This window comes from Nyctereutes procyonoides, unplaced genomic scaffold (genome assembly GCF_905146905.1).
Source record: "Nyctereutes procyonoides isolate TBG_1078 unplaced genomic scaffold, NYPRO_anot_genome, whole genome shotgun sequence".
Classification (NCBI taxonomy): domain Eukaryota; kingdom Metazoa; phylum Chordata; class Mammalia; order Carnivora; family Canidae; genus Nyctereutes; species Nyctereutes procyonoides.
Window position 1 is genome coordinate 22,612,969 of NW_026575020.1, and position 25,997 is coordinate 22,638,965.

The 25,997-nt window shown below is 53.3% G+C and overlaps 1 protein-coding gene across 1 annotated transcript in view; it reads right to left on the reverse strand.

Annotated features, from left to right (window-relative positions):
* The window catches only part of RHBDL3 (rhomboid like 3), a 44,958-nt gene extending 29,360 nt beyond the window's left edge, over positions 1–15,598 (reverse strand). Inside the window, exons 1-2 of the mRNA XM_055315202.1 lie at positions 15,452–15,598; positions 13,872–13,895 (exon numbers count right to left, since the gene is read on the reverse strand). Of these exons, the coding sequence (XP_055171177.1) occupies positions 13,872–13,895; positions 15,452–15,562 (135 nt within the window). The 5' untranslated portion in view covers positions 15,563–15,598. The remainder of the gene's footprint in view (positions 1–13,871; positions 13,896–15,451) is intronic.
* Positions 15,599–25,997: the final 10,399 nt, after the last annotated feature.

Genomic DNA, 25,997 nt, shown 5'->3' on the forward strand with positions numbered 1-25,997 from the left:
CCCTGCACACCAGACAGACCTCTGGCTGCCAGACTGCCCAGCCCTCTAATGTCCTACCTGTGCCTCCTCACTGGGCTGCTGGATCGTAGGTGCTGGTGGCACTGCATACCTCAGAGTTTAGCAGGAGCCTGGCATAACTGGTGCTCAGTAAGCATTTCTTGGGCAGATAAATAGTGGGTGTTGGGATGAAAAGAAGGGTACTCATCTTCCAGGGAAAGTATCATCGATTCAGGTAGGAAAGGAGCTCATCCATCTCTCCCAGAGAAGCCCCCAGCCTTTCAATGCCTCTTCCACAGCCCCTCCTTCCTCACCGAGCCCCATCCAGGGTCCCCCCCGCCCAGCACACACCCTGCTACAGCATGATGAGAACTGTCTATCGCCAATGTGGACAGTCCTGCTTGTTCACCAACTGCTTCCCCACATAAAGTTGCTGTGCCTACAGACGCTGCAGTGGGTGGCTTAGATTTTAAAGGCAAACAGACGTTGTGGATGTCCTTGTGTGCATCACAGGGGAGCCCAGATGACCAAATCCATGTCTCCCCCTTTCCTAGATAAGGTCAATGGAGACTATTTTAGGAAGGCTGATTCAGTGTGCAGTACCTCTAAGACAACCCAAGAGAAATAGCCAAGAGTCACAAGTCTTGGGCTATTTCAATTCTTCCCAGAACTCAGGGAAGGAGATGACATTCCTAAAGAGGCCTATTTAAAAATTTGCATGTGTCCCCACCCTCAATTCCAAATACCAGGTTCCAAGAATGACACCTATTTGTGTCAAGCACGTTACGCCACTGAGTATTTCAGGAAACTCTGAGACTCCCTGCCCCACAAAGATCTTTAAGAATAAAAACACCTGGGCACCTGGGTGGCTCAGTGGTTGAGCGTCTGCCTTTGGCTCAGGTCCTGGGATTTGAGTCCCGCATCAGGTTCCCCACAGGGAGCCTACTTCTCCCTCTGCCTGTGTCTCTGCCTCTCTCTGTGTGTCTCTCATGATTAAATAAATAAAATCTTAAAAAAAATCTAATATTTGCTGTTTTCATGGAGCCAAAGGCCTCTCTAAACACTTGATGTGTATAATTTCTTTGACTCCCCGACAACTCCATGAAACAAGTCCTATTACTATCCCCATATTACAGATAAGGAAATAGAGGCACAGGGAAATGAGTGCTGAGAGATTAGGTGACATGCCTGCCAAGAAGCATTCTGCACCCAGGCAGCTTAGCACTGGTAGCTCGTGACCTTCAGCCTCCAGGGGCCTGCTCTGCTGCTCCAGAGCCAAAGTCAAGGATCAAAGTGAGAGGAGGGAGAGGGGGGAGCTCCACGGCTCTAACAGACCCACCCTAAACAGATTTTTTTTTTCCTAAACAGATTTTGAAAGCAGGAAAGAGTGGCACACTTGGCAGCGGTTCTGATCCCCCCGCCCATCATTCAGATAGGAAAGTGAGAGCTTGGGACTCCTGGGTGGCTCAGCGGTTGAGCCTTTGGCTCAGGGTGTGATCCCGAGGTCCTGGGATGGAGTCCTGCTTTGGGCTCATCACAGGGAGCCCGCTTCTCCCTCTGCCTGTGTCTCTGCCTCTCTCTCTCCCTCTCTCCCCGTGTCTCTCATGAATAAATAAGTAAAATCTAAAAAAAAAAAAAAAAAAAAAAAAGTGAGAGCTGAACCAGGAAAGGGCAATGATAGCCAGCGAAGGTCTCCCTTGGGTGCTTGGGACCCCTTGTATTCCCACAGACTGACACAGACCACCTGACTCACTGGCATGGCCTCACGTGGCCCCTTGTGCTAGGTGGGCTATGATGGGGGTGAGGGGTAGAGGTGGAGAAGCAACCCTGAATCTGGGGAAAATCCACTCTCCCCCCATGACCACCCCCCATGAGCACTGCAGTGGGGGCAGAGGTATGCCCACAGCATGGAGTCTCTCCTGACATGGTCTGGGGGAGAAAGCTCAGTGGCCTCTCATTCAAGAGCAAGAACACCAATCCCCTCCCAGGGGCTGCCTCAGAGGCTTGGGAGGGCAGCAGGGTGGAGGACTGGGATCAGGCTAGGGCCCCTCTCCCTTGTTCCAGCTCCAGACAAAGAACCACCTGCTCCCCGGGTCTCCCTCCCCCTCCAGGGCTCCCTGCTGTTGTCCTAGTGACAGGGGCTGCCCTGTGGCTCCAGGAGCCCCCACCCCCCTCCAGTCCTGCCCCAAGCACATTACAGGCTCCAGACTACAGAGAATGAGCTGGAAACAGGCCGAGTCTCCCTTCTCTGCCAAAACCCTACCTTTCATGCCAGGGCCAGACAAACCAGACAATGGGGGTCATCACTACCCTAATAATGAGGCCTCAGGGATGAAGGAGGGTGCCTAGCAGGGAGGGAGAGGCAGAGAAGGGCTGGCTGCACAGAGGACACCTTCTGCCCCCATCACCTGGAAAGATGAGGGCAAGAGCAGAGGCAGACAGTGAGCATGGGGCACAGGGGCAGGCAGGAGGCAGAGACAGGGAGACAAAGGGAAAAGGAGGGCAGCCCGGGTGGCTCAGCGGTTTAGCGCCACCTTCGGTCCAGGGCGTGGTCCTGGAGACCCGGAATCGAGTCCCGCGTCGGGCTTCCTGCATGGAGCCTGCTTCTCCCTTTGCCTGTGTCTCTGCCTCTCTCTCTCTGTGTGTCTCTATGAATAAATGAATAAAATCTTTAAAAAAAAAAAAAGGGAGAAAGAATCAGGGAGAGCAAGCAGAAGGCAGACAGCAGTAGGTCCTCTCACCCCAGAAGAGGACTGAGGGCTTCTAAAGGGGGCTGCAGGGAGCAAGGCAAAATCCCATTCTTGTTCCAGCCACTAACTAGTTTGTATAATTTAGAGTAAACCTCTCAAGGCATAATTGCCTCATCTATCAAGCATGCCCAGCGTCCCCTCAGGTTGTGGCGGGTTAGAGCAGACATAGGGCAGTGGCTCCCCAGGGCCGAGGGCGGCAGGGATGCAGTGTCCAACTCTTCCTACCTCATTCAAAGTGAAGCAGGAAGCACTCCTATCATGGGGGCCTGGCTGGCCCTCCTGGGCACACTTCCTGCCTTTGGGGCTCCTTCAAAGGCCATGTATGAGGGCTAGGGTCCGTGGTTTGGAGCTTTGGGGAAAAACAACTCTACAAATGCAATTTTCCTTGTTAGTAATGTGCGGAAGGCCCCAAAGCTCCCCACATGCCATGCGCCCCACACCCTGGATTCATCCACTTTTAGCAGTGGGTCGCTCTCAGGGTGAGAGGCCTGGGCTGGATGGGTTCGAGGCAGCAGGGACTAGGGCTGGTGTGTGTGTGTGTGTGTGTGTGTGTGTGTGTGTGTGTGTGTAGGGGGTTGGGGCAGCGGGCTGTGAAAGGGCCACAGGCAGGGGCCCAGCAGGGAGCCAGGAGTCAGGAGCATCCTGCAGCTGCCTCCTGAATAGGGCCCAGCACTGTGGAAGGCGGGGGCAGGCCAAGGCCACATTCAGCCTAGAGAGGAGGTTGCTGGGGGCAGGGGGAGAGAAAGGCCCCGAGTGAGCACTGACCCTCCCTCGGCTCCGCCCACCTGCCACCACCATGAAAAGAGCTGCCAGAGGCTCCTCAGGGACGTTTAATCCCACCACCACCCAGCCCTCTGGCCCCTTAATCCTCCAGGTAGCCAGTTTTCCCCAGCCTGCCCCCCCACACACCCGGTCACATACCCTATCTCCTGACCTGGACCCCTTCCTGATGCCCTCATGACCCAGCCTGGGAAAAGAACCCACCACATTCTGGACTGTGGCCACTTAGGGCTCCTTCTTCCCCTCTCTGGGGCAAGGAGTGAGGGGAGAGTTTCCACAGGTACCCTGCTCTCCCAGCTGCTGTGCCATCTTGGGCAGATCATTAACCATGCTGCCTCAGCTTCTCTTCAATCACATGGTAGGAACTCTCCCTTCTTAGGGTGACATAAGGGGGTCCATCCCCATCCCTGTACATATAAGCACACCATATGTAAATGGGGGCTGTGGAGAGAAATCCACAACCCATACAGCCCTTCGGGGCAACCAACCTTCTCTCCTTGGTCAAAGGGCTGATCGGAGATTTGGGATCAGGATGAGGCAACTCACTCTGAGGGTGAGATCTGTGTGCTGTCGGAGGGACCTAGTGACAGTGGGGAGAGGAACAGCAGGCTGGAGAATCCGAATTTATGGTCCAGGAGAGCTGAAAGGAATCTCTACGGTTCTCAAATCGCTCTACAGAATTTTAGGGGCTCTGAGGCCCTTGAGAGGATGGGAGGGAGTTACTGAGCAGACCCCACCCTGGAGCTGTTTGACATACTGGCCTTCTGCATAGCACTCGATTGAACATGTTAGAAGCTACAAATATGTAGAATGGCTGCTAAGTATCAGGCCGTCACTGAAACCTCAGCTCACCCCAGGTCCTGGTTTGCCTGAGATCTCCTGCCTGAGCATGATTATTGCCAGCACCCCTTTCACCCTCAAAATGGTCCTGATCTGGATGATAAATTAGGTGGTCCCCCATTTACCTCTCACAACAAAATTCTGAGGTCGATACTATTACAAGCTCCATTTGACAGGAAGGGAAAATGAAGCGTGGAGAGTTGAGTTGACCACGTCTGAACAGCCAGTAGTTGGTGCAGACAAATTCAAATCCAGGTGAGGGGCCCAGGGCCTGCACTCTCCTATCATAGGGACAAAATGGCTAAAAATGGTTTGAGAGACTCCAGTCCAATCCTACCTTTGTTCATTTAACAAATATTTACCAAGGATCAACCATGTGCCTGGAGGCATCACACCTCATTTTCTGGACAGGGAAACAGGTATAGAGAGCAAAAAGAAACTAGCTCGAGGTTACAGCATGAGTTAGTGGTCAAGATGGGAACAGTCCTGGGTTCCTCCTTGGGAACCTGCCCTAGTCTTGCCCTTCCTTGTCTTTGTCCTGTCTTGCATATGAAATATAGCCCCTGGCTCAGAGTTTCCCTATGTGTGTTTTGTGGGACACCAGGCCCAAGATGGTGTCTAAAATAAGGGTTCCAAGGTCTCATAAGTTTGGGAAGCTCTTTTGGAAGGTCCTGATGCATCAAATCATACTGAGATTCTCACAGCAAAGAGACCCGTCTGATTTTGTTCAGCCTGGCATTTCCCAAACTTATTCGACCTTTGAGCATTGTATTTTCCACAGCAGCATGCCATAGAACACTTTTAGGGAAAAATGCATTAGTCCATGTAGTCATTTCTTCCATTTGTGGCACCCAGCCCCTCTGTTCATGGTTCCAAATCACCCTTTCATCTCCATTTCCTGAGCAGCAAAGGCCCTCAAGTCTGCCACCGATGCTGTGTCTGGAGGCCTCCAGCAGTTAGAAGTCTGCAGGCCCCAGGCTGCAACCCAAGGGCTGAGGGGGACGCTGCCCTGCCTGGGAGGGAGAGGCCTAAGAATCAGGGATTGGCCTAAGGGAAGGCTGGGCTGAGCTCTCCCGGAACAGCCCTGCGGGAGCCAGGATCTGCCTGGTCAGCACCCAGGACAGCGGCGCCACGTCCCCATCCCCACCTCCTGCCGCCAGCCAGGGAGCCGGGCCAAGGCTTCAGAGTTTACCCAGCAGCAGTGAAGCGTAAGGGAAAGAAAGGAACGTACTTATTTTATATCTATTATGTATGTGTGAATTGGATAAACTGCATTTCCAGGACAATTACACGTCTGGCCCCTATTCCCAGCACTCGAATTCCCTTCCTGCTCCCAGGACAACCCACTCCCTCTCCCTGATGTAGAGAGGCCCAGGAGGTCAGTGAAGGGTGTGGGTACCTTCAAGGACTCTGAAGGCAGCACCTGGAGTGCCATTCTGACGAGATCGGGCGCGTTCAGGGTGGTATGGCCGTAGACTGGAGTGCCATTCTGGTAGAGACCAGGAGACCCCTCCACTCTGGAAGGTTGGGACCTGGATCTAGGGAACACTGGCCCCAGTGTCTTCTCACTGCCCTCCAAGACAGAATGAGCCCTGGGAAGTGACCACATGGCATGCATGCGAGGGGCAGGGGAAAGTACAGGGAGCTGCCCCTCCCACTTTGGGAACTGTTACCAAGCCTCATCTGCTTTTCCTTGCATCATTACCCGGCTTCTGAGCAGAGATGAATTAACGAGGCTACTCAGGGGCTTATGGCTCAGCAGAGCTGTCCCCACCCAACAGGCAGAGCCCACCAGGGGACTCTGGCCCATTATGGATATTGACTGCCCCATAAATTAGGTCCAGGCGTGCAGCTGCTGAGGTCAGGAGGTGAGGTTATGGGAGTAGCAGCTTTCTCCTCTGGTTCTCCTTCCTTGCAAATGAGGATGCTAATTCTCCCCATAGAGAAAATCCCCTCACATCAGTCCCTGACTTCTCCCCCTGACTCTTGAAATACAGATTTTTCACAAATATCTTAATAAGATACTTATTCTTATATTCTTTTTCTTTTCTTATTCTTAACTTTTATTCTCACACCAAATCTAGAGTGAGTATGATTAATCCCATTTAACAGATTTGGAAACTGAGGTACACAGAGATAAACAGCTTGTCCAGAGGCCCTCCCAGTGAGTGGAGCGGGGCACCATCTGGCTTGCTCAAGCTGGGGCTGGAGTGGATTTTCAGACATCAAGCCTCCCTGGGAAGAAGAGAGACCAGTTCCTGAAGCCCGAATTCTGACCCTCCTGTCCTTGGGTCACTCCACATGGACGCACAAGGGACCCTTGTGCTCCCCTGGGATTTGGGCAAGCCAGGCCTCTGACAGCTAGAGAAGCTTCTGTGATTCTAGGATTCCCAGCTGTATTATTTCTGTTCTTTCAGCTGCCAGGGGAGGGGTCTAGGGGGGAGGCAGCTCATCTCTCTCAAGAGGTTTCTCCCAGAAGCCACATATGGGCTCATAAGCATCCCTCCTCCCCATAAGTCAAACAGCTGAATCTGGCTCTGAGGTTGGCAGGCTGGTTGGGGAGCTAGAACACCTTTCCCTTAGCAGAGAAGCGGGTATCCTGGCCTGAATCCAGCCTGAGTTGCTGGATAATGGGCATGTTTCCAAAACCACCCAACTCTCTCAACACCTGGGCTGGAGGGGAAGAGCGCTCAAGCTCCCCCCAACTCCCATGCAGGAAGCTGGGGTTAGGAGGGCAATGAGGGGTGGGCGCTGGCTCTTTCCTCCAGGCTTTGTCTCTTCCCACCCTGAGAGCCTCTTGGAAGCCCCTGCATGTCCTCTTTCAGAGCCCCCCAAGGAAGGCCTTAGAGACTCTGAGAGGGCAGCTGGGGGCTGGGACTCAGAGGAAGGTCCCTTGGGTCCCCAGGAGCGGACGTACTGCCCTGCCTGCGCTGACTCATCCAGGCAGAGCCATCCCAGCGGCCTAGGGACTAAAGCTGAGTCATGGCCAAAAAGGCAGGCATCCCAGCCCAGAGGGGAAGCCACAGGCAGGGAGGGGTGGGGTTGGGTCCGAGCAAGGGTCAGGGGCTTCACATCTGCCCCATCCCTCCCTTCAGCCTAAACCCATTTCCTCCTACTGCTTCTCTTGGAAGCCACAGAAGGGTCCCTCATTCCCCAGAAAAGAGAGGGCTGAGAGATCCAAGAGGCAGGGGAATGGGAGCCAGGCAGGTAGCAAAAACGGGTCACCAAACACTTTCACCTCCTGGGCCCCTCCACCCTGTTTCAGAAGCCACCCGAAGCCTTGTGGACAAACTACAGATAACCCCTTCTGCAGAGGACCTTCATTTGCTTTGTGTCTCTGGGCAAGCCCCACCCTCTTGGGCCTCAGCTTCCAGCTCTGTAAAGAGGGGATAGTACTACTCACTTCACAGAGCTTCTGAAAGATCAAAAGGAGACGAGGACATATGTACATGCAGTAGGCACTCAATATTTGCTCTCTTAAAGAAATTTACTGACTCAAAGCTGTAACTTGCTTCAGAAAAGCTGGTGAGACAGAGATGGTGGCTACCCCTGGCTGTTCACAACTCAAGATACATGTGGGCCCATTTCCGTAACACAGAAGACCCCTAGGAACTGCCAAATGGACCACCAGGCAGAGGAAGCTGGCTCTGGGCTCTAGTCACTGATGGCCAGGCCCTGCACCCTCAGCCATGCAAGCATCCAGCCGGTGAGCAGAGGGGACACTTGAGCATCACCCCCATCCCAGGCATCCTTTGTCCCAAAGCTTCTCTTCTTTTCCTATGGAAAGTTCAGAAGGAATGTGGATTTCCAGCTCCTGTCCTGAAGAAGCCAGTTCAATAGGGTAGAAGGAACCCTAGCCTGGGGACCTGGACACTTTGATTGGCCACCTATAGCTATTACATGTCAGAGGTTCTTTTGAAAACAGCATCAATTCTCTTAAATTCCAGTAACATGACACGACTGCCATGTTTATCAGGTGCTCACTATGTACTGTGCCAAGTGCTACATACATGCTAGCTCCTGGGCCTCACCCAACCCTGAGGGAACGGTGGTATTCTAGGCAGCGTACAGATGGGACAACAGAAGCTTGAGAGGTCACCAGGCTTGCCTGTTGCCACACAGCTGAGAGCAGAACTGGGACTGGAGCCAGATGTGTGAACTCTCCGCTGCCCTAGTCACTCAGGGCGCTAAGTAAGCAAATGGAAGTCTGCAAGGCCTGGTGGCGGGAACACAGGTCAGAGGGGGAACAGAACCGGGCTCTAGTCCCAGCTCTGATACGACTGCACCAAATAATCTCAGAAGGCCATTCACCTCTGTTTCTGAGTTTGCAAAATGAGCAGATTGGATACGATGCTTCCACCAACCTTCTACTAACCTATTAGGTCTTCGAGGTGGTAGCAGCCCCAGAGTGGCCAGCATGAGCAAGGCAGCCCCACAGTCAGGGCCTGCTTGTGGGGAAGACATTTGAACCCAAAATAACACAGGCGGGGCCAGTCTGACGCGTCATCTGCTTGAACACATGTGTGCCTGTCGTGTGGCAAGCAACATACACTCTCAGATCCCTTGACCTCATTGCTCAACTGCCATCAAATGTATTTCTGGGAGTGGTCAGGGATAAAAGGGTTCATTCAGCATGACTGCCAGGGTCACTGGGGCAGGATTAGAATAAGAAAGCTGGCTTTGTGGTAAAGGGACATCCATGGCCTCAAGGGCCCTGGAGGCCACCTGATAAGGGGTTGGAGGTACAGAGCCTAAGCAAGAGCTCCAGTCAAACCCATGGTTTTGTCCTTCTCTGGGAACCTCTTTCTGCTGGCTAATCATGTGTTGGGGGGGGGGGCTGCCATCAATGCCCTGTCTCTGTGGCAGTTATTTCCTCTGTGACCTCTCGCTAATCCATTCAGTGGCCCCATCTGAACCTTTTTTTTTTTTTTCAGCTCCTGCAACTTAAGCCAGCTTGCAGGAGAACTGCAAATGAACTGGGCTTCAGGGTCAACCCTATCAAGCTGGCTTCTTCAGGGGGCTTCAGGGAAGACCCCAGGCTTGAGAGAAGGGGACCATCAGGGGAGACACTTGGGGAAAGCAAGCAGGAAAATCCTCTGGGCTCAGAAGTGGCTCTCTTTCCAGGAGCCTGGATTGGGAAGGAGCCAGTTTAGAGAGGCCACTGCCTTCCCTGTGGGGGTCTGGATCTCAGAAGCAGCCCTATGCTTCTTCCAGCAAATTCTGATTGCCAGTTAAGAGACAGCTGTCGAATGTCTACTCCGTATCAGACATTGTAAAGAGTCTCCACTTCGGTTTCATTCCCACAGTTGTCCCTGGAGTTCAAGATTACCATCCTTGTTTTACAAATGAGGAAACTGAGGCTGAGAGCTAATGTACTTGGCCCCAGTCACAAAGTCAGCAAGGTTCGAAGCCAGGTCTCTCTGACTCCAAATCCAGGGTCCTGTACCCAGCAGGCTATCTAAGTTGCTCTGTGTGCTGGTTGTAGCACATTTAGAATTGATCCCTGAGGGCACCTCCCTGGGGTCAGGAAGGGACAAAGAGTGAGACTATCAAAGCATAACCTGAAAAAAGAAGAGCCTGTGGAACAGCATAAAGCCAGGACCAAAGGACACATTACTTGTGCAAAATTACAAATATCAGGGCAATAGATGAGAAATAAACAGAACCACGTATAAAAATTTACCAAGTGATAAAACTTTCCAAACACATTAAAGTAAGTGTTTCTTAATAAGTGTTGGCATAACTGGATAGGAAAAATATCTGGATGGAGTAAAGGGCCAGATGACTTCTTCAATCACAGAAAAACTGGTAGGAAATAGAAGTGCATATTTGTAAGATCTAAAAAGGGATGAAGACTGGGGCACCTGGCTGGCTCAGTCGGAAGAGTGTGAGACTCTTGGTCTAAGGGTCGTGAGTTTGAGCCCCAAAATTGTTTAAGTAAATAAATAAGTAAATAACATTTTAAAAAATTGTTAAATAAAGAGGGTTGAAGCCTGTCTTGAGTCCAAAGCAAAAGAAGGAATCATGAAGGAAAAGCTCAGCAGATTCAACTGTCGAAAAGTAAGACATTTTGTACCACGATAGTACACTATGACAACAGACTCATATTTAGATAACTTTAAAATCTAATACTTAGGAAAACCATTAAGATCCCTAGCATATGAAAAGATAATTCCCTCAAGCAGAAGTGGAAATAGGAAACAAAGCATATGGAATGTCTGGGGGTTGAAGTGATGACGTGCAGTTTTCCTGCCTGCTACAACTTCTGAGATCCATGGGGAAGAAGTCCAGGGTGGGGTGAGGATGGATGGCATGCTACTCTCCTGCTTTAGCAGGACAGACAAATTCCCACAAGAGGGAAGGGGGAGAGAGATAAACCTCCACAGGACTGGGGTCACCTGTTTTCTCCACTTCCACCTCCCACAAAAGGCATCCTGACTATTTAGTTGAGGGGTGACCACATCAGACCAACAGGTTAAGGTCATGACTTCTAGTTCTTGGGTTTTTGTCTTTTTTACGATTTTATTTATTTATTCATGAGAGACACACAGAGAGAGGCAGAGACATAGGCAGAGGAAGAAGCAGGGTCCTGGAGGGGAGCCCAGTGTGGGACTAGATCCTGGATCCCAGGATCACGTCCTGAGCCAAAGGCAGATGCTCAACCCCTGAGCCACCCAGACATCCCTAGTTCTTGGGGTTTAATTAACTTCGGGCTGGGTGAAAGCTAGTCTATGTGCTGAAGACCCAGGCAGCAGAGGGAACAATGGGTACAATGCCATTCCTAAAGCCTGGGGGGAAGTTCCAACAGGTTCCAGTTTGAAACTGGGTGATCACTGCTGTTCCCTTGACCAAGGAAAGAAAGGAGGACCTACTGAGGCCAGCTTCTCATTCCATCAACCTCTGAAAGAGGAACACCTTGCAGGGATGGACAGTTGTCATGAACCCTACCCCACTGACAACAGTTTGACTGGTCAGGGCTGTCTATTTCTGTATAAGGTGGTTGGGGGCTACTTCAACCCCCAAATATTCAGTCCTAAATGCACCAAGTTCCCCAATCCCCAAGTCCTATCTTTAAGCAGGCCCACAGGAAGAGGCAAGGGGAAAACCCTTCCAAGTTCTGAATAACCTTGGATCCTGAAGTTGCACACTCCTTGGTGAAGCTTCATATCTACTCTCCAGTTGGCATACTGGGGAATGGTCCAGGGGCAGCTTCACGAAGTAGGGGCAAGAAACACAGAGGCACTGGATCTCTGCCAGAGCTCAAGCCCTGCTCAGGAGCAGCTCAGCTCTCCTTAAACACAAATCACCCATAGAAAGGAAGGTGACAGAAATGGGCTGCTTCTTCCTTAAAAATAAATAAATAAATAAATAAATAAATAAATAAATAAATAAATAGCTATATATATATATATATATATATATATATATGGCCATATATATATACATATATATGGCCATATATATATATTGGGCAGTCCAGGTGGCTCAGCGGTTTAGTACCACCTTTAGCCCAGGGCCTGATCCTGGAGACCCGGGATTGAGTCCCACATCGGGCTCCTTGCGTGGAACCTGCTTCTCCCTTTGCCTGTGTCTCTGCCTCTCTCTCTCTCTCTTTCTCTCTGTCTCTCATGAATAAATAAATAAATAATATTTTTAAAATTAAAAAAAATAATATTTGTTTATTTATTATTTTAGAGAGAGAGTGCATGCAAGTAGGTGGAAGAACAGAGAGAGAGGGACAAGCAGACTCCTCACTGAGCATGGAGCCTGATGTGGGGCTGGATCCCACGACCTCAAGCTCATAACCTGAACCAAAACCAAGAGTCAGACACTTAACCAACTGGGCCACTCATGAGCCCCCACAAATGGGCTTCTAATGCCACATGACAGATGGGGAATAGACATAACGCTGAACTCACTGTAAGAAAAAATGGTTTGCCTGGAGTACTTTGGTAGTTTCTTTCCTAGAATTTATTTTGTCTGTCTGGCATGGTTTCTGGGTGGGCCCTTCTAGAAGCAGGGAGATGCTCTCTGTGACACTAGGGACCTCCCTGTGGGATGTGGGGAACACAGAAAATGGATTTCCCAGACCACCAGGGAATATTAGTTGCTACATGTTCTCTCCTCTCTCTGCTCCAAATTCTTCCTACTAAAAGTTTTCCTCCATTCACCCAAATAGTTCCTTTTCAAATGTAAACACACAGAGAAAATTAATCAAATGAGAAAGACACAGAGGGAAAAGAAACGATACACTTTGTTCTAGGTTCTGATTCTAAATCTGGCAGGAGGTGTGAAGGGCTGGCAGCCTGCTGGTCGCGGTACGGTGGCAGCAGACGGCCCCTCCTGCCTCAGGGCAGCAGGCCAGCAGCTGCTGTGCTCTTAGGAACTGGAGGGAGAGTGGGTGTCCCGTGGGAGCAGAGGGAGAGATGCGCCACCCCACTGGGACAGGAGCCGGTGGATGTTCCCCAAACCACAGCCAAAACTCCCGCTAAGGTGGATGACACCCCCCAAGCCCTGCCTCTGGCCTGCCATGACTTCTCAGCTTTCAGGACCACCTGGGCACCAGCCTTTGGTAGGTTCCTCACACTAAATTTGTCTGAAGCCCAAGCTGTCAGTTTTTTTTTTTTTTTTTTTTTTTGCCAACACCCCACTGCCTACAATAGGATAAGGTCTGGTCCAAGCTACTTCCTCAGCTTCTTCTCCTCCAACCCAGCAGGGCTCTTAAAGTTGCACACACTTCATGGCACAATCATGCTTACATCACTGCAGGACCACAGCACTCACCACTTCCCCTGTGCTGGGACATCCCTGGCCTCCTCTCCTCTGCATCGGGGTGGAATGGAGAGGGAAATATACGTAAGCGCTTAGCACCGGTACTAAGCAACAAAGAAACTGTTTCCTTGCTGAAGGTCAAATGTCCACCAACAGATTCCGAAGTTGGCATTCCCAACACCATTCCGCACATCTATAGACTCCAGGCGTTGCAAACAATCACACACTATTTCACAGAACTCTCTCACCCCTTCCGCAAAGTTAGAGTCAGCTTTCAAAAGAGCTCAAACTGTGAGTCACCCTCCAAGGACAGCAGAGGTTTGACTTCAGTGGTGGCCAGGGATCTTTGAAGGTGGAGGTAAAGAAGGAGACGGGATGTTAACCTAAGCCCTTCCCCCACCTCCCCAGTCCGGGCTGCGGTCTCCCCAGGCATACGGGAAATGTCCCAGGCTTCCAATACCTATTGTGCAATTTCTACATGGTACAGACCCAGCTCTGGTGAGGCCGAGTTGGGAGGAGGCAGGGAAGGATCTCTCAGGGGAGCCCACCGCCTACTCCTGCAACCTGGAGAGCCGTGGAGAGCCCTGTCGATCAGTTTCAGAGATGCACTAAGCCACGCCTCCCCCCAACGTCACCGTCTCAGGAGTGCGGAGCTAGGGAAGCCCACGCAAGCAGGGAGACTGATTGTGGGGAGGGCTGGAAGGAAGTGGGGGGATTTAACTGCTCACGTACCTGATCAAACAGGACTTTCCAGTGCTGGTAGAGAGGGAGGCCATGCAGAAGAAAAGGAAGAGGAGAGAGAGAAAGAGAGAGAGAGAGAGAGAAACACACACTTATCACCAAGGTCTCTCTAGCCCCCTGATATTTCTGGCATAGCCTCCCATCTGCTCCCCAGACTCAGGAACCCGCAAGACACCAGGGGAAACCTGGGAAGAGCTCCCCAAATGAGGCTGCACTAAGCAAAGAGAGGGAACTGAGGTGGGGGGGGGTTTGTCCCTCTCTTGGAGACAGGCGGGAGGAGGCATAAGCTGAAGGAGGGGGATTCTCAACAATTACTAAATAAAGGCGTCCAACTCTGTCCAAGGGCCTCTAATAAGTTCTGCCTAAAGCTTGTGTCCATGTCTACTCGCACACCGGGGAGCGCACCCCCTGCTGCAATAGCCTCAGCTCTCGGGGGCCAGAGACCCCTACTGTGGACAACTCAGCCCTGAATAAACACTAACCTTTGCCTGCGGTTTGGGAGGAGGGGTCTCCGGAATGCCCCGAAATCTAACCGGTCTCTTCCAAGGCTGGATCTAAGTGCCCCATGCATGAGAGGGGTGGGTGCTGGGGCTTGGGGCCAGAAGCAGGTGAGGGGTTTAACCCAGGCGGCCAAAGGGGAGGGAAGAGGTGAAGCTCCCCCGAGGCTCCTTCGCTGCGGGTTAGGGTCCTGGCTTCACTCCATTTCCCTACCCTGACAGAGGGCTACGGCAGGGCAGAGAGTCTCCAGGCTGTCGCCTCTGCTTGCAGGTTAACCTCAGGAGCGAGTAGCCGAAGCAAGTGCAGCTCCCAGGGCTCCCCGGGCGGAGGGAAGGAGACTCCAGCGGCAGACGGCAGGGAAGCCCTCTGGGGCAGCCCCTCCCCACCCTCGCCCCGCGGACGGTCGCCGGCACTAGACCCGGCCCGGGACTCCCGGGCTCTTTTCTGGAAGCAGCACCGCTCCCGGCACTCTCCGTCCTCCGGCCGGTTCGGGCCGGGCGAGCGGCTGCCTTCATCCGCGTCGCGCCGGGGCCGGGGCGGTTCGGGCGGGCCGGGGCCGGGAGGTGGCTCATTCGGAGGGGAGGAAGGCGGTGGCCAGACCGGCCGGCGCGGCCAGGCACCGCGGACTCTGCGGCGCTCGCTGCTTCCCCGGGCCCCGGGGGCCGCAGGTCGCGAGTGGGAGGGGAGGGGAGTCCCTGCTGCGACGCGGCCGCCTCTGCGGGAAAACGCCGTGTCCCGGGCACTGCACCAGCCGCGGGGAGAGGGCTCCGCGGCCGACCGGTCCCCTGCGCAGCGGCCGGGCTGCGTCCCGCGGGGAAGCCGCCGAGCCCGAGCCCGAGCCCGAGCCGAGCCGAGCCCGAGCCCGAGCGGGGGTGGCGCGCGTCTGGGGGACTCCGGTCCCTCCGCCCCCTCCCGCCCGCGGGGACCCGGCCAATCCGGGGCGCTCCCGCGTCACCTTGAAACCTCCAAGTTGCCCCGCGGGGGCGAGACGGGGGCGAGACGGGGGCGAGACGGGGGCAGCTCCCCTCCGGGCCCCCCAGAAAGTTTGCCCGGGCCGGGGAAGGGGCACTCACGTCCTCCGGCGCCGCGGGCGGCCGCTGCTGGGCCTCGGGTTCCAGCTCCTCGATGCGCTCCGCCTCGGCGCAGGCGGCCACCGCGGGGCCCGGGCTGGGGTGCTCGCCCATGCCGGCGCGAGCTCCGGGGCGGGCGGGCGGCTGCGGGGCTCGTCCCGGGGCGCCGGGCTAACTTCGCGCCGCGCCGGCCGCGCCGCTCCGGGGGCTCTGAGCGCGCCGCGCCGCCGCCGCCGCCGCCGCCGCCGCCGCCGCCGCCTCCGCGCCAGCCCATCCGCCCGCGCCCGCGCCCGCGCCCGCCCCCATGGCCCCGGCCCCCGCGCCGCCGCCTCGCCGCCTCGCCGCCTCGCCGCCGCGGGACGCCCAGCCTCCCGCCGCCAAACTTCTCCGCGCCGCGGCCGCGCCGGCCCCCGCCTCCGCCTCCGCCTCCTCCGCCTCCGCCCCGGCCCCCGCGCCGGCTCCCGGGCGAGGCCGCCCTTGGGCTGGCCCCGGCCCCGCGCTCCCCGCGCTCCCGCGCTCCCCGCGCTCCCTTCCCGCTCCCCGCGGCCCCCGCTCTGCGCGCGAGTCTCCTCCTCCCCGCGGACTCCTCGGGCGCGGGCGCGGGCGGGGCGGGGCGGGGCGGGGCTGCTCCCGGGGACCGCCGTCCCCAGCCCCCGGGCGCCACCGCGGGAGCCAGCTCGGTCCGGGCGGCGCGGCCCGGGGAGGGGCGGGGGCGGGGGCCGGGCTGCGGCGGGGCCGGCGGGCGAGTGGCCGCACCGCCCGGGGAGTGCCGCGCTCCCTTCGGCCTCCATCCCGGGCCGGGACGGTCTCGGGGCCTGGATGGGGCCGTGCCCACCCCCCAAGACCCACCGGGTTAACGACCACTCGGAGACTGCAGAGGCGTGAAGGAGGCAGGGGCGAGGCTTTCAGTACGTTGGCGATGTCGGGGTTAACTGGGAGTGAATTGGGGGCGGGATGCTGGGAGGACTGGACCCTGAACACCCTTCAGTCTCGCTTCCCCTCCCTTTGGTCTCAGATTCTGGGAGGTCCAGAGACGCCCAGTAATTCGGGGATGGGAGAAGTCAGAGATGGCCGGCGGGGACCCCAAATCTTCAATCTCGTCCTCCCTACAAGGGAGCCCTGTGACAGTGCCCTGGCTGCGTTTGACCTGGTTGACAGAGGCAAGCCCAGAAAACTGCCCAACGGGGAGAGGGGAGGTAAAGAAACTAAAGCAAGTAGTAGTGAAGTCAGACCAGAGGAACAGGGGATCTTTTTAAAAAGGGGTGTTGTTTCCCTGCAGGAAAGTGCTCCCAGGAGACTGCCTCCCAGAAGCAGAGGCTCTGCCTGCAAACTGGTCCAGTGGTCAACTGGGACAGATGCCATCTCTCTCTCCCAAGAGGCCCAGGGACTCACTCCTGGTCAGTCAGTCCCCTTCCAGTCCTCTTCCCATCACCCAACACCCACCTATTCACTGGTCTTTGCTCCCCCCCCCACCCTCCTGTCAGAAAGGGACACTCTTCCATCGGTGAAAGTTGCATTTAATGCTCACATCATCATAAAGCAGACACACAACCCCAACCCCAGAATCCAACCTGTGACCATCTCACCCGATAATGACTATTCCCCTTAAACACAGAGGAGGAAATTAACTCCACTCTAATTAGGTGAGTTTGCTACAGACACCAATTTTCATCTCGGTTTCAGAAAGTGTGATCATTTCAACTATTTTTGTTTCTCACCACCCTCCCCCATCCCTACTCTACTAACAAGTCAAGATCCTGCCAAGATTTCCTTGTAAATAAAACTGTCTGCCTAGGGTGTGATTTTGAAAACAGCCTTCAGGGGGACAGAAGAGAGGCCTCCTTCTCTGGGGAAAGAAGCCCAGAAGGACAAAAGGAAGCATGGGGCTCTGAGGTCAATATCACTGCCTCCTCCCCACCCTCTGGATATCATTTACATGACCTGTCTGGGGGCTGGCTGTGTTAGACTCAGATCTCTGGGACTGGACAAGTCATCCAGGAAGCCTGGGGTGGGGTGAGGGGAACAAGGGCTTAGAGAGGCATTAGCCACTCTGCAGAGATGCCCAGCAGCCCTGGGCAGTGTTCTGACCCCAGGTCCCCTTCAGTTTCTTCAGCCCAGGGGCACCTCTCAACAGCAGCGCCAACTCTGTACTACCCTCAGGTAGAAGGGACCTCAGCAGGCTCCATCCTCTGAACATTTATTTTTTATTTTTATTTATTTTTAAGATATTATTTATTCATGAGAGACACACAGAGAGAGGCAGAGAGAGAAGTGGGCTCCACTGGGGGAGCCCAATGCAGGACTCCATCCTAGGACCCCAGGATCACGCCCTGAGCCAAAGGCAGACACTCAACCGCTGAGCCAGCCAGGTGCCCCGGTACTCTAAACTTTTACTGAGTTCCTACTGAGTGCCAGTGGCAGAGCTTCAGGAATCTAGAAATAAATCGGGTCTGGACCCTGCCCTCCAGAAAGTGTTTATCTGGAGGTGACAGTCAGGGAAGGCCAAAGGAGTATAGAAAGCCAAAGGACGGGTTTCTTGAGGGTCTAAGAAGACTTGCTAAAGAAAATGTCCTCAGAACAAAGCAAAATGAGAAACCTGAAGAGAAGGCATTCTAGGCAGGGAGAACAGCCCAGGCACAGGCTGGGCCTGTGAAGCAATGTAGTATGGCAGGGGAACTATAAGGAACCTGGCCTGGCTGGCCATGAGGGCAGGGTGCTTTCTGTGAGGAGCCCAGGCTGGAAGGGACAGTGCAGAGGGCTGTGGGTTTCCTGAGAAAGGAGCTTAGACTTTACCTAAGGTCTGTGGGGAGGCACAGAAGGACTGTGATCAGCAGAGTAATAATTTAAAAGATCTTTCTGGGGGTTCTTGGGTGGCTCAGTCAATTAGGCATCTGACTTGATTTTTGGCTCAGGTCATGATTTCAGGCGGGTGAGATCCAGCCCCACGTTGGGCTCCATGGTGGGCATGGTATCTGCTTAAGATTCTCTCTCTCTCTCTCTCTCTCTCTCTCTCTCTCTGTCTGTCTCCCTCTGCCCCTCTCCTGTTCACACACATGTATACATGCTCTCTTTTTCTCTCAAATAAATAAATAAATAAATACCCTTCCAGGGGTGCCTGGGTGGCACAATCAGTTGAGTATCAGACTCTTCATTTCAGATCATGACCTGATCTCAGGGTCTTGGGATTGAGCTCCACGTCAGGCTCCACACTCAGCACAAAGTCTGCTTAAATCCTTCTCTTCCTTTGCCTCTGTCCCTCCCCACTGTGTGCTCACTCTTGCTTTCTCTCTTTCTCAAATAAATAAATAAATCTTTAAAAAAAGAAAAAAAAAGAGAGACTTCCTTCGGCTGTAACATGGAAGATAGGAGGAGACTGGCCTGAGCATAGGAAGATGGGAGATGCCATCCAGGGAAGGGGTCATGAGCACAGCAGCAATTAGGGGAGGGCGTCTTGTTTCTCTGTCTGCCCTAGGAACATTGCACCCACATGCATGCACCAAAAGTATCCTAGAAAAGAATTCCCAACTGCTAACCAGAAGCCTCCAGTCAGGACACTGCTTCCCTTTCCCTGGCCCCCACTGGAAGGCGAGTGGCCCTCTGGCTTCAGAGGTGGGCTGTAACAATCTACTCTCCCCTTTAGACTTCATGGTAGCCTCAGCCTCATCAGCCAGCCTGTTTCACCCCTCAGCCCCTGGGAATCTGCAGTTAGGTACACCTCAATGGGACTCCCTCTGAGGGATGGGAGTGGCCAGGCTATCTGATAGCTTCTGGGCCACTCCAGCCTAGGACAGCCTGAGGACCAGCACATTCAGTGCCACTCTGCAGACAGAGGCATTTGTGCCTGCTCACTTTCGATGAATGGCTGTCATGTGCCAGGCACCTGTAGATGACTGTACGGGGGCCCTGCCCTCAGAGAACTGGTCTGGTGGGAGGTGAGGTCTGGTGGGAGGTGACAGCAAACAAGGGCCAATTGGCACTGATTGGTACCCTGCTCTTCATATTGTAAGTGCTCTACACCCAGGACCTCCCTCACAGTTTCTAACAAGACACTCTTAGGAGTGTTGCGGGACAGGAGAGGAGCCTGAGGGAGAGTAGTTTGAGCTCAGTTAAGAGATGAACCTTGAAAGATGCAGCAGCTTTAGGGTAGACAGTGTAGAAGGGTTTCTGGATGGAAGGAATCACCACAGCAAAGGTGCAGAGGTGAGGAAAGCCACTGACTGTGTTGGGAACAACCACACAGCCAGGTGCTGAGAACCAGGTCACAGAGGTCCTTGAGTGCCAAGCTGAGGGAGGGGCCCTCGCCCAGGGGGCAATGGGGAGGCAGTGATAGCTTCTAACTGGAACAGCATTTTAGATAAAGTTGGCAGCAGCTCAAGAGCGCAATTCAACTAACACATTGCAAGTGTCCCTTATTTGCCAGACCCTGGCCGAGGTGCTGAGAATACAAAAGGGAGTAAGACCCAGGCCTTGGCCTCCCAGGAGAAAATCAGATAATCCTCTGATTACAGCTCAGTGAGAAAAGGAAGGAGGGAAGAGGAAGAGCTATTTGGAGGCTGAGTCTCTAATGTACACCCACCAAGAGAGGGAGGAGTAGTTTTTAAGGATGGGATGCTCTGAACCTGGGGGCTAGGACAATGGGTTGCTGGTGGTGAGCTCGGAAAGGCACGGGGAACAACTGGGAGAGGGAAGCTGGGTAAGGGGAGCCAAGGAGTTTGTGGACCACATGAGCTAATGAGAAGCCAGGGAAGGGACAGTGAGGGCTGTAATACCCCCAAAGCAAATGGCAGCGCAGAGGAGGGGGTGAACAGGCAGTGGGGCGTGGAAGGGGTGGCAGGGTGGGTGGAGGGGTGGGTAGGGATGATTTTCTCCAGAACTTCTCTGGCTTAGGCCTCTTCTCCAACACAGTCTCCCATTCTTAGGTCTCCCTCAGTCAGGCATGAACCACACAAGGCCCTTTCTCTCCCCAAAGCAAACCCAAATTGACCCCTATAGTCCCCTCTCACCACGTGGAGCTGTGATCTTCTGAGAAACCTGCAAACAGCCCTGAACTGCCGCCAGTTTGCTTGCCTGAGATGAAGACATGAGTTATTTTTGACTGAGATCCAAGCCCCAGCCCTGAATTCTTTTGTCTTCCAGGAATCCCCCAGTCTTGTTTGAAGCCTGCAAGTCCAAACAGCGGACGCTGCTCAGGGAGGAGACAGCCGCTTGGAATCCAACCACCCTCCATCCCGGATCCTAAATTCTTCTCTTATTGCCCGCTGTCTTGGAGATCAAACAGCACAACGCTGCCTTCCTTTCGTCTCTTCCTTTCTCACTCCCGCCAGGGCCCCCTTGTTGCCGAGTCACTTAAATCATTACGGAAAGATGTCTAGGTTCACAGACACCAAACCCTTTCAAAGAGAGGCGTGGGCTCCCGAAAGCGAAGCTCAGAAAGGCACAGAGGAAACTCTCCCGGTTCCAAAATGTAGCCAACCACATGTTCAGGGAGAGGATCAGCTGCTTTGCTGGCTCTCGGTGTCCTTCTCTGGCATCTCCTCAGAGCTTGGCTCCCCAGGGGGCCACTTCTGGACTGTGGTTGGGCCTCTGACACAATGTGGGGCCTTTGGTTATGGGAGAGGTAGGTCGAGTCTCCCTGAGAAGCAGCCTGTTCAATCAAGTGCACCTCTCTGTTGCATGCCCCTCCTTCCTAAAGCCTTTCCTTAACCCTCCAGCCCAAAAGGACCACGCCTTCCTCTAAGTTTTATCTTCTTTATCCAAGAATGTAAGTTCCTTAAAGGAGAGGTTATGGCCTGTTCAATTTTGCATCCGTCACAATATGCGACACTGCACACCATAGGAGTCAAACAAATGTCTGTTTAATGAAAAACAGAGCTTGTCTGTTGATATGACATGAAGTCTAACTACATAGTTATTATTCTCAGCCCCCAATGAGGAATGAGTTTTATGTTATGGAGGAAAGATTCTTCTGCATAATAAAAATACCATTGTATGCCTGCTGCCTTTATGTCAAAGCACTTCTACGTTTGTCATTCCATTTCATCCCCCAAAAGCTGGCCTTCTTGAGGTAAGCAGAATAGGTACAATTACCTCCATTTTACAAATAGGGACACTTGGGCCCAGAGGAGGTATGAGTCTCCATTCCTCTCACCAAATTTCTTATTTTAAGAGTGAATGGGGGGAGAAAAACCTGATGAGTGTCCTTGGCCCCAACTACCAATCTTCTCCCAGGGTGACCAGACGGGGTTAAATCGGGGTGTCCAAGTGCGGCTTGTCGAGGTGCAGGCTGGTGTGCGTCAGGGGCTTTAGGGAAAAAGCCACTGGTTTGTTTCTCTGCTTTGTTTCTCTTCAGCTACCTGTGCAATATCCTCCCAGAAGGAGGGGGACGGTTTGCTTTCATTCACCACTGCACAGTGCCAGGCTCAGATGAAGGTGTTCAACCAGCAGTGCAGCCACGAGGCCCAGGGTAAGCCTTTCCACTGAGTGCACACTCCATGAGGGCAAGGATTTGGTTTTATACACTTATGGCAGTGTCCATGACTCCCTAGAACAATTTGGGGCACATAGAAAGCCCTCAAAACATATTTGCTCAATGAATAAACCTGTCCTATTTAACTTCTCCAGGCCAAAGGAAGGCATCCCAGAGGTCAGAATTCCCAAGAAATCTACCCAGCATCTGGCCTCAGAGGACTTTCTGGGCCTACCCTGGGAAAGAACATCATTGATCCTGCACCTCCTCCAGTGAGGGGCCGCAGTGAAGAATGCCTTGGGGCCCATGAGGCAGGCTTTCTGAGGATGGGGACACAGCAGCAGCAGCCACCTGGGAACACTAAGCAGGGGAGTGAGACGGTGGGCACTCAGATCTGCTTCCTCCCTCTCTCAGCCACAGGGCCCAAGTGAGGCTGTGTGAGAACTTCTCCGCGCACATTGTAAATACCATCTGTCATACCGCCTGCCCAGACACGGCCTTCCTCCCTGGAAGGAAAGTGTTCTTTATTATTTATGCAGAACGCACCCTACTTAAGTGCTGTGCCACCAGGAGAGGGAAAGAAAAGCCCAGAAGAATGGAGGACTCCAGGGACCTGCCCCTCGGATAGCAGCTGGTCAGGAGGGCTTGGCCATCCTCTCTCTCATCTCTCTTGGGTGGGAGGATAACTCTCAGCTCTCCTGGGGATCAGGAGGCGTGCATTCTCCTTGCTTTGCCATCAGCTTGCTGTATGACCTTGACCAAAGCACCTCAACTCTGTAGGCCTCCATTTTCTCATCTGTAAATGCAGAGGTCAAACTAGATGAGCTGTGACCTCTCCCCAGCCCTGAAATATGACTGGGTCACTTGGATCCTTCTGCCTCCTGCCACTTGCCCAGTAGCTTGTTCACTTCCCATTACCCCTTCCACCCCGGCTGGATGGGGGAAATACAGATCAGGATGTAATTCCTTAGTACTTGCAAGCAGGCTCAGGAGTCAGCAGACCTGGGTTCTTGTCCAAGCTCTGTCACTCTTTAGCCATAGAGCCACTCTTTGGACTCTTATGATTGCGAGAAGAATCCATCTCAAAATCCCACGATCTCCGACTTGCCATTCCAAAACAGTGCCTGTAAACATCTTTGCAGACTGAGGCTCCGGACACAGAGATGAATGAGACATAGTCTCTGCCCACAGTGAGCTCTAGTACAGATAGAAAAGACACGCTACAAAATCCTTCAGGTACGATGCTACTGATGCTGAGTAGAGATGTATGCAAAGTATGTGGTAGCAGAAAGGGGGTCCAAAGAGGTGATGCTGGAGCTGGATCTTAAAAGACTAAGTAGGAGTTTGCCAGGTGGATGAAGGCTTGATGCATTCAAGACAGAGGGAACTGCATGTACTAAGGCAAGAAGGTGTAAATTTGCATAGAAACTGCCTACTTGTTGTTAGGTGATGGGGACATTCTGGGAGTCTTTGCATTGACTACTTTCTCTTCTACCCCTCTGGAACAATCCAGTACTCCCCGGATGGGGGTAAGGGGGCTTATGATTGATGGCTCAGCTTGCCCTCCCGGTCCATGAAACACATCACCAGGGATATGAGAGACTAACAAGACTCTCCCCTTCCATCTCCTGCCTTTATCTGTTCTCTGAACTAGAATCAGTGAAGCAGGCTGGAAATGGGATGGCTGAAGTGGCCTCAAGGTGACCCACAATTTTCCAGCCTCGCAAGCCATCAGGCCAGGTCAGAAGAGGAACATGGCTCTCTGCAAAATGGGGCCCAGCGGCTGGCAGTCAGGGTTGCTGGGCATCCTCCTGTGTGTGGCCAGAGCACGTGATTTGTCCTACAGCTGTGGCAGCCTGTTGTGGCTCCTTGGGGAACTGTCTGGGTCCTCTGCAGAGAGATGGAGTTAACCTGTCCCTTCTCCGTGAAGGACGTCCTGCAACAGAAATGCGCTCAATCTGATTGCTGCAGCTATGGTCTGCAGCTCTCATGCCTGCTCTGCATACTCCAAAATACATAAGAACAGCACAGAGAATGCCTGCATCCGAGATATCCATTAGCTGTGAGCAGCCTCATAGGCTGCGAATCATGGGGTTAACCAGGCTCGGGGAAAGCCTATGAAGCACTGTAAGCATTCTGCTGGTTTGGCTTGCTGCAACAATTTATATCCAAGAAAAAGGGGCTGCAAGTCAGGGAAATACCAGAACCGCTGAAGGAACGGGCACATTTGCCAGATGGTTCCCAAGGCACAATTGTGTTTGCAGAGGGATCGTCTGCAGAGGGAGGTCCTTTCCTCAGAGAGCAAAGGCACTGGCTGATGGCTCATTCATTATCCTAGGGCTGGTTTGGAAGAGGGTGCTGGCTTAAAGCACACCCACGCTTGTCCTCATCTCAGAACCTTGCAGCTGTGATTGCCTGAGGTTGTAGTGGCATTCGGGATTGAGCCTCTCCAAGCGCTCCTGTGTTTCTTTAGACACCTGCCACCTGTATCTTCTTTCCTAGCTTAAGCCAGTTAGTTCATTTTCCCAGCTGCCAGCTGTCACTCTCTCTCCTTAATGTATCTGACTGCATTTAGTCAATTACACAGCTTGGACTCTTATGATGTGAGTTCAGCGGTGCTGCCAGGGCTGAACTACGAGGCAACAGGGACAAGGCTGGGGAATGGTTAAGTGGGCTCGAAAATATGAATAACTGGAAGGGCATCTTAAATTATTTGCACAGAATTTTTTAAAAGATTTTATTTATCTACTTGAGACAGACAGAGAGAGTTTAAGAGCAGGTGGAAGGGGCAGAGAAGCAGACTCCCCACAAAGCAGGGAGCCAGACATGGAGTTCGATCCCAGGGATCATGACCTGAGCTGAAGGCAGATGCCTAACCGACTGAGCCACCCAGGTGCCCCTTGCACAGAATCTTCAAGAACTCATTGCTTTTGCTTGATCATGCATGTGTCTTCCTGTCTTCCTCCATGAAACTACAGATTGTGAGCCGACGAAGCCATCTCTATCTTGGTTTTGCTACATATTCCAGGTGGGTTGGTGGTCATGGTCTGAGTCATGCAGATGCCCCCAAAAGCCTGGGTCACAGGGCAGATGGGGTGAGGGTGAGTGGGCAGTTAGTCCTGCAGAGCCCCGGTGATGCCTGGGCTGGTGGTCAGTGGGCCCTCCCCTGTAGAAGGATAGTACCATAGCAGGGGGTGGTGAGGGTGCCCGCGTATTAGGGGACCTGTGATCATGTGTCTGTTATAACGTCTGTGTTACATCATGACCTCCATAAGGACAATCCTGTCCTTTGTCCTTTGTCATTGCCACACTTTCTCTGTTCTCCAGTATCATGCTGTCAGTGTGGCGTCTATGGGGTTAGTGGAAACAAACATATTTATTTACAGACCTCCATTTGCATCTGGCAGGATAACCTTCACCCAGTTAGTTCACTTAGGCTCAGTGGAACTCAGTTTCCTTTAACTTAAATGAAGCTGCTAGACACATCTTTCGAGGATGTAGATAAAAAGGATGGGGCAGGGATCCCTGGGTGGCGCAGCGGTTTGGCGCCTGCCTTTGGCTCAGGGCGCGATCCTGGAGACCCGGGATCGAATCCCATATCGGGCTCCCGGTGCATGGAGCCTGCTTCTCCCTCTGCCTATGTCTCTGCCTCTCTCTCTCTCTCTCTCTCTCTCTCTCTCTCTCTCTCTCTGTGACTATCATAAATAAATAAATTAAAAAAAAAAAAGGAGGGATCCCTGGGTGGCGCAGCGGTTTGGCGCCTGCCTTTGGCCCAGGGCGCGATCCTGGAGACCCGGGATCGAATCCCACGTCGGGCTCCCGGTGCATGGAGCCTGCTTCTCCCTCTGCCTGTGTCTCTGCCTCTCTCTCTCTCTCTCTGTGACTATCGTAAATAAATAAATAAATAAAAAACCTTTAAAAAAAAAAAAAAAAGGATGGGGCAGTGCCTGGCACAGAGTAGCTCTCTGTAAGTAAAATCATTTCTCCCTCCCTTTTCCCCCTGGATACTCACTCAATACATGGTGTTGAATAGATGAATAAATTATTTCAGAGATGAATACACTTTGGCATCTTTCTTGGATA